Source organism: Mastigoproctus giganteus, chromosome 3 (genome assembly GCF_048544385.1).
Source record: "Mastigoproctus giganteus isolate SK-2022 chromosome 3, ASM4854438v1, whole genome shotgun sequence".
Lineage (NCBI taxonomy): Eukaryota > Metazoa > Arthropoda > Arachnida > Uropygi > Thelyphonidae > Mastigoproctus > Mastigoproctus giganteus.
In genome coordinates, this window is record NC_143577.1 from 249,341,659 (window position 1) to 249,353,813 (window position 12,155).

The following is a 12,155-nucleotide window of genomic DNA, read 5'->3' on the forward strand; positions in this document are numbered from 1 at the left end:
TTTTTTTTAAATTTGCTTGAAGTAAACAGTGCTTGGGCATTTTTGCTAATGAATTGCAATACATTATTAAATGTGATTTTTTATTTTTTAATGAAAAACTTAAATTTAGGAATGTTTGTTTTGAACATAGCAAAACTTAATTTTGAAATAAAAAAAATTTATGAATATTTAAAAACCTGAGAATTTATAGCATAGAAACAATTTCGTTATGCTTGAGTTTGCAGAAAACTTTTGACACATCTGATGCAATGCTAAATACAGCTGTCAAGTTATATCATGTGCCACAAATGTCATGAAGGGAAATTTTTTCCAACAGCATAAATCCATAGCCATAGAACATGCCTCTTGGGATTTTTATTGTTGCAAAAGCATCTGTTATTCCTTTTATTGCATTGCACAGTTGTCACCAACAAACAAACAAACATTGTAAAAGAATTAACTGTCAGTTTAAAAAAAATGCCTGGATTGAGAGTAGATGGTGATAGTATAATTTACTGACTACATAAAACGATAATAATATGTAGAACCAAATTCAGGGATATTGGAAAATAAGGTACATATTTTTAGATTGGAGTTGCAATCAGGTAAGTATTCAACTTTTAAAATAAATTAGTTGGAGAAATGAGTTTCTTATAATATTGTTTGGCTGTCATAGAAATCTACATTTTAACTTCTAAAATTTAGAAGACTGTACTTGATGGAATTTTTTTTTTTTTTTTTTACTATATGCTCTAATGCAGGCTTTTTTTTTTTTTGTAATGTTATGTACCATTTTCTGGATGACCTTCATATCATGTAAGGTATTCATAATATTAATTTTCTTCCATTGGGTGTAACTTCCAGCAAAGAAGTTTTGAAACTGTTGATTCACTAATCTCTAGGGGTTCACAAGAAAAATTGCAACAGTTTATGGAATGTGTTGTTTATCAACACAACAGCATTTTGGGAAGGGTGATTAACAATGTGATCAAGGCCATTGTTCTCCAAAAGGGTTTGGATTAGTTGCATATGTCAAAAAAATGGCAACTGATTTTAATGCTTCTAAAGCTTATTGAATTCTAACAGTTTATCAGAATTCTAAAAGCTTATAAAATTTTTCAATTATCACAAATCATTTAGATTTATGATGCCTATAAATTTATAATTTTATGATTAGATTTAGTAATAGTGGAAGAGAAACTGAAGTTGAGGTAAAAAAAAGGCACCTAGAGTGGAAATGATCTATCCAATATTATTAAGAGAGGTAGCATAAAAAAAAAAAGATAAGCAAACCTTTAGCCATAAATAAGAGCTTCCTTGGATTCATGGGGATCCCTTTGGATTGGAGATGTATGAATGTATTCCCAGTTCACAAAAGGAGATCAAAGGGTGATATGAATAATTACAGACCTGTTGCTTGACTTAGATTATAGGAAAAATAAATCTGGTTAAAAAAGTAATGCAGTCCCATATAGACAGGAATGCAGTTATACTGTAGCCACAGCATGTATTTGTTAAGGGATGCTCTTGTCTGATTTGTTACTATTACATGGTAACAAAGGAACTGGATGCAAAAAAATAATTTTTACATCATATACTTCTGATTTCAACAGTAATTTGATACTGTTTTACATAAGACTGCTGTACAAATTGGAGAAGTGTGGCATTAGGGGGAAGTGGATATGGTAGAGTGGGAGAAGGTAAAGAATGGCTATCATTGGTCACTAGTCTTCTTGGACTACTGTTTTTAGCAGAGTTCCCCATTGTTCAGTGCTGGGCTTAGTGTTGTTTTCAGTATTCATTAATGATATTGATGAAGGCATATCAGGCTTAATGTATAAGTTTGCAGATGAAATAAAGGCCAGCAGGGTGTTAATGACTGTAATCAGGGTATGCTGTCGAAACACGATTTTTAGAAAAATTGGGCTGAGAAGTGGCAATTGAAGTTTAACATTGACAAATGCAAGGTACTGCATATGGGTAGCAGTAATTCCAGAGTAGAGACAGACAAGTATTTAGTTTATTGGAATGAGTGGACAATTATTAAAATAGACTCACAGTCCCAATCAAATTTGCATATGTTTTGGATTTCTGTATTGAAATCTCTTTGGGCCTGGAATTTGTTCTGTTATATGTATACAACAAGAAGTTAACTACAGTGCTACTGATTTCAAAACAAATAAAAATATATTAAAATTAAGAATTAGTAAAGGGTTAATGAACTGTTGTAAAACTGTCTGATAAGAGTAAAGATACAGTACTTTCTTTCATGGAGCAGGAAATGCTGAAAACCTTACAAACTCTACAAAGCAAAATCTAACTGGCCACACAGTGTTCAGAGTTCAAGTGTCATATCATAGTACTTTAATTCTGACACACACACACACACACAGTGTGGCTAGTTACTGATTTTGCTTCATGCTGTTCATATGGTTGTTGGTGTTACTCTATGAAAGAAAGTACTGTAACTCCTACCAATCTGACTGTTTTAGAGTAGAGCATTTCTTTTCTAATTTTGATTTTAATATTTTTTGATTTTAATGATTTGTATGGATTTATAGGGACATTGACAGTCTTCATTTTTATTGATAATTTTCTCAAAGAAATAGTGGACAATCATATTAAAGTATTTTACTTTTTTTTTTTTTTTCCTGTTTTCTTTCTGTTCGCTTCACCTATTTATGTTTGCATTTCTGCTCTGCATCAGTAAACAGTGCTGAATAGCTGCATTCCTGTACCATTGGTTATTGTTATCACTTTAGCTGAGTACTGAAATGATCACAGTAAGTGGCATACACTGTATATACAGAGAGATCCAAAAATAAAAATTAAGTTTTTTTTTTTTTTTTTTTTACAAAGAGGTACAAAGTTAATTATACAAATAAAGGTTAACAACATAGGTTTTTGAAACACAAATTCAATAAGATTTGTTTGGTTGGAACAAATTTTGAAAATTTTAAATCAAATTAAACAGATAGGGGAAACAAGCCCAAATAACTTCAAGGGGTGTGTGTGTGTGTCAGGATAGTAAACTATGGAAGAATACTTAGTCTTAACTGTGTCTACAGTAATGTGAGGAGTGTTTTCAATAAAATATCTTAATTTGAACTCCTAGTTAGGACAACTAATGCTTTTATAAAAGGACTAACAGAAATGTGGCGTCACCCAGAAATACTGTGGATGATGAGTTCTGCTATGGTATGTATAATGTATTTATGAAAGAAGGTAGAAGGGGTGGTGGGATCATGTTTTCAATCAAAAGCAGTCTGAGGGAAAAAGCTTTTGCAGAGTCAGAAGTTACATCTGCCAGCATAGAATCTGTGGTGCATGTTAGTGAGAAGCAAAGGTATAATCTATAGTGGAAGTAATCTATAGAACAGAAGATTGTGAAGAGTATGATGAGAATCTCTACATGAAGATGGAATAGGCAAGTAACCGTGAATGTCTTATTATGGGTAAGCTTCAATCTGCTCCTTATTGATTGGAATAAGTGGGAGGGAACTTGCCATGGAAGCAAAATTTTTAAATGAACCAGATAATTATTATTTGTACCAGCATGTTAGAAAAATTACTAGAGGTGAGAATATTCTTGACCTTGTCATTACTCACAAATTAATGACATCACAGGACTTAAAATACAGGAACCATTGGTACGTAGTCATCAGTTGGAAAAGAAGAAAGATGTTGCAGTAGAAGTAAAAGCATAGGTTTTAATTTCAGAAGAGGTAATTGCGACAGATTTAGTTGCTATATGGCATCTTAATTGGGCGGATTGCAGAGTGAGGACGAATACACTTGAATTATGGAATACTTTTAATGCAGAAATCACAGAAGCCATGACTGCATCAAAAAAAATGATATTCTTCTTTTGATGCAGTCTCCTATTGAAGGTTGGCAATCACCACGCTGTACTTCTCTCTGTCTTGGGCAAGATGAAAAAGATCCTCAGTTGCTCTGTCAGTCCAATTGCAGATGTTTTTCAGCCAAGAAACTTTCCTCCTCCCCACTCCTCTTTCCCTCTATTATTGAAGCAATTTATATTTCCCATTTCTAAGGATGTGTCCCAGATAGGCAGTTTTCCTTCTCTTCACTAAGCTCAAGAATTCAAGTTTTTTTTTTTTTTTTTTTTTTCCCCTGCTCTTTTCTAGACTTCAATGTTGGTGATTCTGTCTAACCAAGATTTTTAGCATGCATCTGTAGATCCACATTTTGAAGGCCTCTTTTGTTCATGCTTGATGTTTACAGCATCCAAGTTTCAAACTCCATATAATAGTATGGACCATACATAGTACCTAACTAATTTCAGTCTGATTGACAGATCTAGAGCTTCGTGACACAGCATTGTTCTGTATTTTGTGAAGGCATTTCTCGCAACCTCCGTTCTTGCTTTTATTTCTGCTTCTGGATCTAGATCAGCATTTAGCCAACTATCAAGGTATTTAAAATGAGTCACTCTGTTTATTGGAGCTCCATTCAATAATAGCTGGACTTACTCACAGTCATGTATTTGGTCTTGTTGACATGGATTCCTAAACCCAGATCATTACCATTGTTGTTAATACAGTCCAAAAGCAATTGAAGGTCTATATTTTTTTTCAAATATGGCAGTATTATCAGCGTATTGTATGTTATTTATCAGCTGACCATTTATTTTAATTGCTCTTTCCTTTCCCACAATGCATTTTGAAAAAAACTTCAGCATAATGTTAAATAGCATGGGCGAGAGAATACAACCCTGCCTTTCCCTCTTTTTATATTGATCTTGTCAGTTTTACCCTCTTTGACACTTACAGTGGCTATTGATTCCAGTGGATTTCTTTGAGTCTGATGTCCCATCCATCAAGATCTAGCTTTTTAAGTGCTTCTATAAGCTTTACATGTTGTACCCGATCGAAAGCCTTTTCAAAGTCTTGAAGCAGATGAATGCTATCTTCTAGTGTTCTATACATTTTTGTTATAACACCTTTATACCTAGGAGAGCTTCTCTTGTGCCTAGTTTGCTTTGGAATTGAAACTGAGTGTCAGAGGATTACTGATTCACATTTTTTGTAAATCCTGTTTTGGATTATCTGTAGCAGCAGCTTCAATATGTGGCTCATCAGACTAAGATGAAAATCATTGCATGAGGTGATGTTGTTCTTCTTTGGAAGAGGGATGAACAAGGACCTCAACCAATCGTTAGATAGTGTTCCATTTAGATATATTTTATTGAATATTTTGATTAGATCTTTCAGATTTTCTTCATCTAGACTTCACTATTTTAATTGGAATTTGATCTGGGCCAACTGCCTTGCCAGTCTTTGCCACTCCCAGAGCATATTTTACTTCAGACTAGAATTTCAATTTACAAATTACATTTACATCTTGTCTAACATCATCAAAAAGCATCTTTATGTAAGTTTCCCACTTCTTTCTGTCATCACCTCTTAAAACTAATTGATTCTGGGCATTCTTTATTGTGTATGGCATAACAGGAAATACAAACAGAATGTTTGTATTTCCTGTTAATTCTTTTAGATTCTTATGATAAATGGAAATTATCATGCCTTTGTTCTAATTCTGCTATCTGTTTTTTTTTTTTTTTTTTTTTTCCATTATGATATTAAGATAAGAAAATAAGGAGAATATTGAGATGGATTAACATGGAGCTGGCCAGTCAAGTAGAGCAGAAAAAAGATAGCATGGGATAGTCACAGAGCAGTGAAAGGTACTGAAGCCTATAACAGCTACAAATTGATTTGTAATAGTGCCCCAGATAAGGTTAGGGAGGATCAAGTATAGAAAAGCACTTGCTAAGCGAGCAAAGAATGGAGAAAAGGATTTTTCATGTATGTGAATGCAAGGAAGAAAAAAAGTGAATTAGATGCCAGTGAGGCTGCGTCATGTGTGAAATTAGTGATTTTGAAATTACAGATGAATGTTTATTAGAAAAACTTTTGAGCATAAAGCAAGTAAGGCTCCTGGAGTTGATGGCACATACCCAGTAATTTTGAGGAAGGCTGCTAGAGAATGTATTGAACCACTGAGGTTAATTATGAGAGCATATCTGGACTTGGGAGAGATTCCTTTTGGATTTGAAAAGTGGCAGTGTATCACCAGTACATAAAGGTGATTCTATGAGTAAGATCACTAACTACAGACTGACTTCAGTGGTAGAGGAAAATCTGTAATGAATAAGAGTGCAATTCTGGGGCATTTAGATAGAAATGGCATTCTAAAGATACCCGGAATATGGTTATGTTAAGGGAAAATTAGGTTTAACTAACCTGGTAAGCTATTTCGATACAGTTACTCTTGAGCAAGATGTAGAGAACCATATCGACAGTTGATTTGGATTTTAACAAGGCATTTGACTCGGTCCTTCATGAGTTTACTGTATAAGATGGAACATCTTGGTATTCCAAGATGGATGCAGAAGGCAGAGGTTTGTCATTAATTGGTATTCTTAGATTGGTGTTAAGTTAAAAGTGGGGTACCCTGAGGATCAGTTCTTGGACCACAGTTTCTGATTTTCTTAAACAACATCAGCAATGGGATAAAAGGTTTAATGTTAAAATTTCAGACAACATAAAGATTAGTAGAGTAATTAAATGATCAATACCAAGTGGCATTCATTCAGGATGACTTGAACAGCCTTCAAGAATGGTCAGAAAAGTGGCAGCTGTGTATTAATGCAGCTAAATGCAAGGTCTTACACTTGGGGAATAGCAACCCCAAAATAAATTACCCACTTGGAGTTGAATTAAAATTAGTAGAGAAGAAAAGAACCTGGGAATTATGATACAGGCAGATATGAAGTTTTCTGAACAGTGTAAACAGGCATCCAGGAAAGCCCATGGTGTCCTATCAATGATTTATTGAAAATTATCCTGTAGAGATAGGGAGGTCATACTCCCACTGTATAAGGCAACTATGAGACCACATTTGGAATACTGTGTTCAAGTATAGAGACCTCATCTGAAAAAAGACAGCTTGAAAGGGTCCAAAGATGGGCAACTCGTATGGTGACATTGGAAAGAGGGTTACCGTACAAGGAATGACAAATTGTGGCCTGTAGAGCTTGGCAACCAGATGCCTCAGAGCAGACCTGATTGAGGTTTATAAGGCTCTGACAGGGTTAGTAAAATGAATGAAGGCAGAATTGTCACTGTTATAAAGAATTACAGAACTAGGGTCCTAAATTCAAATTATAGGGGAGGAGCTTTAGACTAGATTGTAGGAATTTTTCTTTTAGCCAGCGATTTATTGATTGCTGGAACAGGTTGCCTTTGCAGGTAGTTGAGGCTGACAGTTTGAATAAATTTGAAGGTCAACTGGATAGTTATCTATGTGAGGAAGGAAGCATTTTTTTTTCCTCCAGCCATTTCAGCAAAAGCCTGTGCCTTCCTTGTTTTATGACTATTACTATTAATCTTTACTTATGAAACCTTTGCTATTTTTCTTAATATTCTTTGTCAGAGACTTGTAATTTGCCTTAACTGCCTAACCCATTTCAACTTGATTGCAGCTTAGTTTATACCTGCTGTAGATTTCTGTTTCCTGACAATTTGTGAGCACTACATCCATTTTTCCTTCTCTGCACTAGTCCCATCTGTTAAAAGAACTGCTCCACAATGTCAAATTCCTCTATTTTAAATATCACATTTTGTACTATACTATACTCTACTGATGCACAGTACAAAGCATTTTCTGTGGTAGATTTAATATAAAAATACTGTAGCAGCAACACTAATTTTACAAAAAATTGTAATGTACTATATATGCAAATGCAGTCCAGTAGAATATAATTAAAATATGAGGTTAAATGCATAAATTTTTGAAAATATTTCACTGTCATTCAGCAAAAGTTCAAAAGATTGAGCTTGAAGTCAGTAAATCAAATTTTTAGTATCAAATTCCTGTAAGATCGAAGGTTTGTAAATCAGATGTTTCTAAAACAGTTACTGTAGAAGTCTATACCTCCACCTGAAACCAGCTGTGTCCCACTTAAAATTGGATTTGTTATGCAAGCTCCTATATACAAGTGTGATATCGCTACCTTCTTACCTGAATTGCTTTAGTGCTAATCCCCATCTTTCTCTCCCATTTTTGAATAGTTTAAATATGATGATAAATGCTAATCATTTCATAAAATATGAAAATAAATGCTAACATTCACTGTTTTATAGAGTGCTGGGGATCATAAATTCCATCCAGAATGCTTTAGGTGTTCCAGCTGTACAAGTTGTGTTGGAGATGGGGAAACATATGCATTAGTGGAAAGATCAAAACTGTATTGGTGAGTTTTAAGGTTAAAACAAAAAATAAATTTGAAGTACTTCAAGGTTGAATAAAAGTTCTCTGAAAATATAAATGTTCCAATGTGTTGCCTTTTGATTAAGGTTTAATATCATAAGAAGGGTGTAATAGGGTTACAGTTAATATATTCATTTAATACAATGAATGATATATACATGATACTACTTGAGAAAGAGAGAAAATAGCAAAGGTGAATGGTTTTTTTGCACTTGTCTTGTCACAGTTCAAGTATTGACTCCTGAATAATTGTGATATTTAAGAAATAACAGAATCTTTCAAAGCTTCTAGGACTAACCAGAAAGTGTCTAATGTACTCATTTTTCTGTGCAATGGCAGTAAGTAAAGAGATTTTAGCAAAAAATATGATTTTTCTTGAGGGTACTTGGGCTCTCAGCAGATTAAGACCTCTGTTTTCAAAAGCTCTGAAAATCCTTGGGAATCATCATTCCCTGTGTGCTATGGGGAAGGGGTTAATGATAAAAAGATGATTTGGAATAGACACTCTAAGGCATGCAGAAAAAAAAATATTTTTCCACGAACTGCCACCAGGGGAAAATTGTACTCTGTGCACCAGAATGCAAATTTTACCTCATCATATGACCATTACTGATGCTTCTGAAAGGATTTAAAAGTGGATGGCAAATGAGAGCAAATGCTTTGGGCAATAGTTGACCAATACCCACTGTGCTTCCAGCATATAGTGGACAAATAAACATCTCAATCTTCTTACTTAATAGTTCATCCAACAGATCTCAAAGGCAACTCCATAGCTATGCTTGGGGATTACTTTTATCTAAAAAAAATAAAAAGGAACCACTTTCCTCAAAATAGGCTATGCAAAATGGTGAGAAAATTTGAAGAAATGGATGACTATCTGTAGTTCATGGCAGAGTATTTTCTCTAATTATGGTACCTAGCTGTTGCTTTGGCCAGTGGTGTAGTACAAAAATAGCACTGTTTTGTTAACACCACAGCAGTACCATGATAATTTGCATTCTGTGGTCAGCCATCCATAGTTCTTCAATTCATCATTTATCTATGGTTTCTGTTGAGGATGGAGGTTGACCTCAGTATGATGAGGCTCATTTCCAGTTAAGTGCAGTGTGAACACCAATAATTGTCAAGTGTTGGGATCATCACTTCTAGGTATTATCAGCAAAGTGCCTTCCAATTGGTTGTGTGTGTGTGTGGTGAATTTTTGTAGTTAGATTAGTTTTCTTTGGAAGTGTGTGGCCTGGAAATGTGTACTGTGACTGCCAAGCATTACCATAGTCTGTTTCATCTTGTGATTCATCTCTAAAAAAACAGGAATGTGTTTCAGAAGAGATGTTTGGAAACAATTTTCTGCAGAGTTGAGCTGCTTCACATACTGATTGGGCACTAACTCAGCTGCTTCATAACAAATTTGGCCACACTGATCTCTGTATCTCATACTTTTTTTTTTTTTTTTTTTTTTTTTTTTTTTTTTGTGGGATATCTCAAAAATGTGTATCAAGGACTTGTCCAGTCTCTTGCTGATTTCAAGGAAAGCATCATAAGGTGTGGCTGTTAAATAACAAGACCGAAATAAATATAATGAAATATTTCATACCTTACAAGTTATCCTCTTCAAAATAATTTGTCTTGGGCTTGCTGTTTGTTTGTTTGTTATTTGGTTTTTAGGAGCATTAGCAACTACGGCCATATTGCTTCAGGATATGCGGTGGTCATTCCCTGACCTTTCCGCATTTGGTGGTGACGGGCTCGAACCCCGGTCTAATCAAAAAGCGTGTGCTACGCACTGCTGCTCCTTCCCACCTAGCTACGGAGGTGTCCCCTTGGGCTTGCACACAATGTTCCATATGTTTCTCCTTCTGACATACTTCAGACAACAGTTGACTATGTCATACTGTTTCTAGTGCATGGACAAATGATTACCATATTGGATATCTGGATTTTCATACTTAGAATTTCATTCAAATAGTACTCTACAGTTGCATACAGTGCCAGTTTCCCCAATAGTGATTTCCCCCCCCCCCCCCACTTTGCATTTCAGTGTGCCTTGGATAGGTTCATCTAAGGCAGTTTCATCTATCTGCTATTAATGGTTTTCCAACTATTTGTTATTTGGTTTTTTAGGAGCATTAGCAACTGAGGCCATATTGCTCCAGGATATGCGGTGGTCATTCCCTGACCTTTCCGTATTTGGTGGCGACGGGCTCGAACTTGGTCTAATCAAGAAGCATGTGCCATGCACTGCTGCTCCTTCCCACCTGGCTATGGAGGCGCCTTTTTCCAACTGAAGTGATACTTTAATTATAGCCATCCTGTATAAAGCACAGGTGAGAAATGTTGCCCTAAAATAATAATAAAATACACCGATGAGCCAAAACATTATGACCAGCAAGTCGTTATGCAAATCGAAGCAACTGCAGGTGAACTACAGTGCGGGTCGGGACACTGTATAAAAAAAAAAACACCTGATACTGAGCTCCATTAACCAGTGTTACTCTTGTTCTTCAGATGGGAAAGGCAGCAGACTTAAGCCAGTTTGACAAAGGCCAAATTGTAATGGCCAAACCACTGGGTCAGAGCATATCCGAAATGGCACGGCTTGTGGGGTGCTCACAGTCAGCCGTAGTACCTACCGAAAGTGGTCTCAGGAGGGAAACCGATTAACTGCTGGCAAGGTGTTGGACAACCACGGCTCATCAATGCTAGAGGTGAGAGAAGGCTCTCCCGGATGGTACATGGCAACAAAGGTGAATGTGGCGCAACTAACTGGTAATTGGAATGCTGGTGACGAGATCAAGGTGTCACAACATACAGTACATCAAACCCTGCTGAAAATGGAGCTTCATAGCTGCAGGCCACTCGGTGCCCGTGCTAACCATGGTTCACTGGCGATAGTGCCTACAATGGGCACGCAAGCATCAAAAGTGGACCTTGAGTGATGGGAAGAAGGTCGTCTGGTCTGATGAATTGCATTTGAACTGCAATTGTTGATGAACTGCCCAGACACGATAGGAGGGAGTATATGATGAGAGCCTTGTTGATCAATTCGGCCCTGGAAAGATTGTGCAAGGCTCAAGGGGTAGAATTTTTTTCAGCCTGGACTGTACTTCTTAACAGGAGAGATTGCTTCTACAGGGATGGGATACACTTAAATAGAAAGGGTGCAAGAATATTTGCTGATGCTATCGAGGCAGTGTTAGGTGGGTCGGAAAACTGCTAGCTTGGGGGGGAGACAAAGACTAATAGATTAACAGTAGCCACTGGCAGAGGTGAAAGATTCTTGCACTGCTTCTATTGGAATGAGCAGAAGCCTGAAAAACAAGATGCAGGATATTTCAGAGACTGCTGGAAGTCATTGCGGTACAAGTAAACACGTGGGTTGTGTTAGGGTAGCTAAGAATAGAAACAGGTGCGTGTATACTTGGGTGTACACCAATGCTAAGAGTTTAGTAAATAAATTTGATGAAGTTGAGGTATTGCTCAAAACATCAAAGGCAGATATTGTTGGGATATCAGAGACATGGTGTCACACAGATATAAGGAATGCAGAACTGGAATTTGGGGAGTACAATGTCTACAGCAAGGATAGACAGTATAGGAAGGGAGGAGGGGTTATGCTATTAGTTAAAAAACACATAAAATCCAAGGAAGTGAAACCAGTCGACATCGATGGACAGGGCAGTGTAGAGTCAGTTTGGTGTGACATAAGCATAGGTAAATCAAAATTGAGAGTAGGAGTGTGCTATAGGCCTAATGACTCTGATGAGTATAATAAGATACTGTACAGGGAAATAGAATGGGCCAGTAAATCAGAGAGTCTTATAATGGGGGATTTTAATTTCCCAGATATTGACTGGAATTTGTGGGTTGGTCACTCACACACT

At 36.1% G+C, this 12,155-nt stretch overlaps 1 protein-coding gene across 1 annotated transcript in view; it reads left to right on the forward strand.

Annotated features, from left to right (window-relative positions):
* LOC150089019 (LIM domain kinase 1-like) overlaps positions 1–12,155 on the forward strand; it is a gene marked incomplete at its 3' end in the record, with an annotated part of 140,339 nt that overhangs the window by 35,136 nt on the left and 93,048 nt on the right. The window contains exon 4 of the mRNA XM_090370381.1: positions 8,148–8,257. Within this exon, the coding sequence (XP_090226507.1) occupies positions 8,148–8,257 (110 nt within the window). The remainder of the gene's footprint in view (positions 1–8,147; positions 8,258–12,155) is intronic.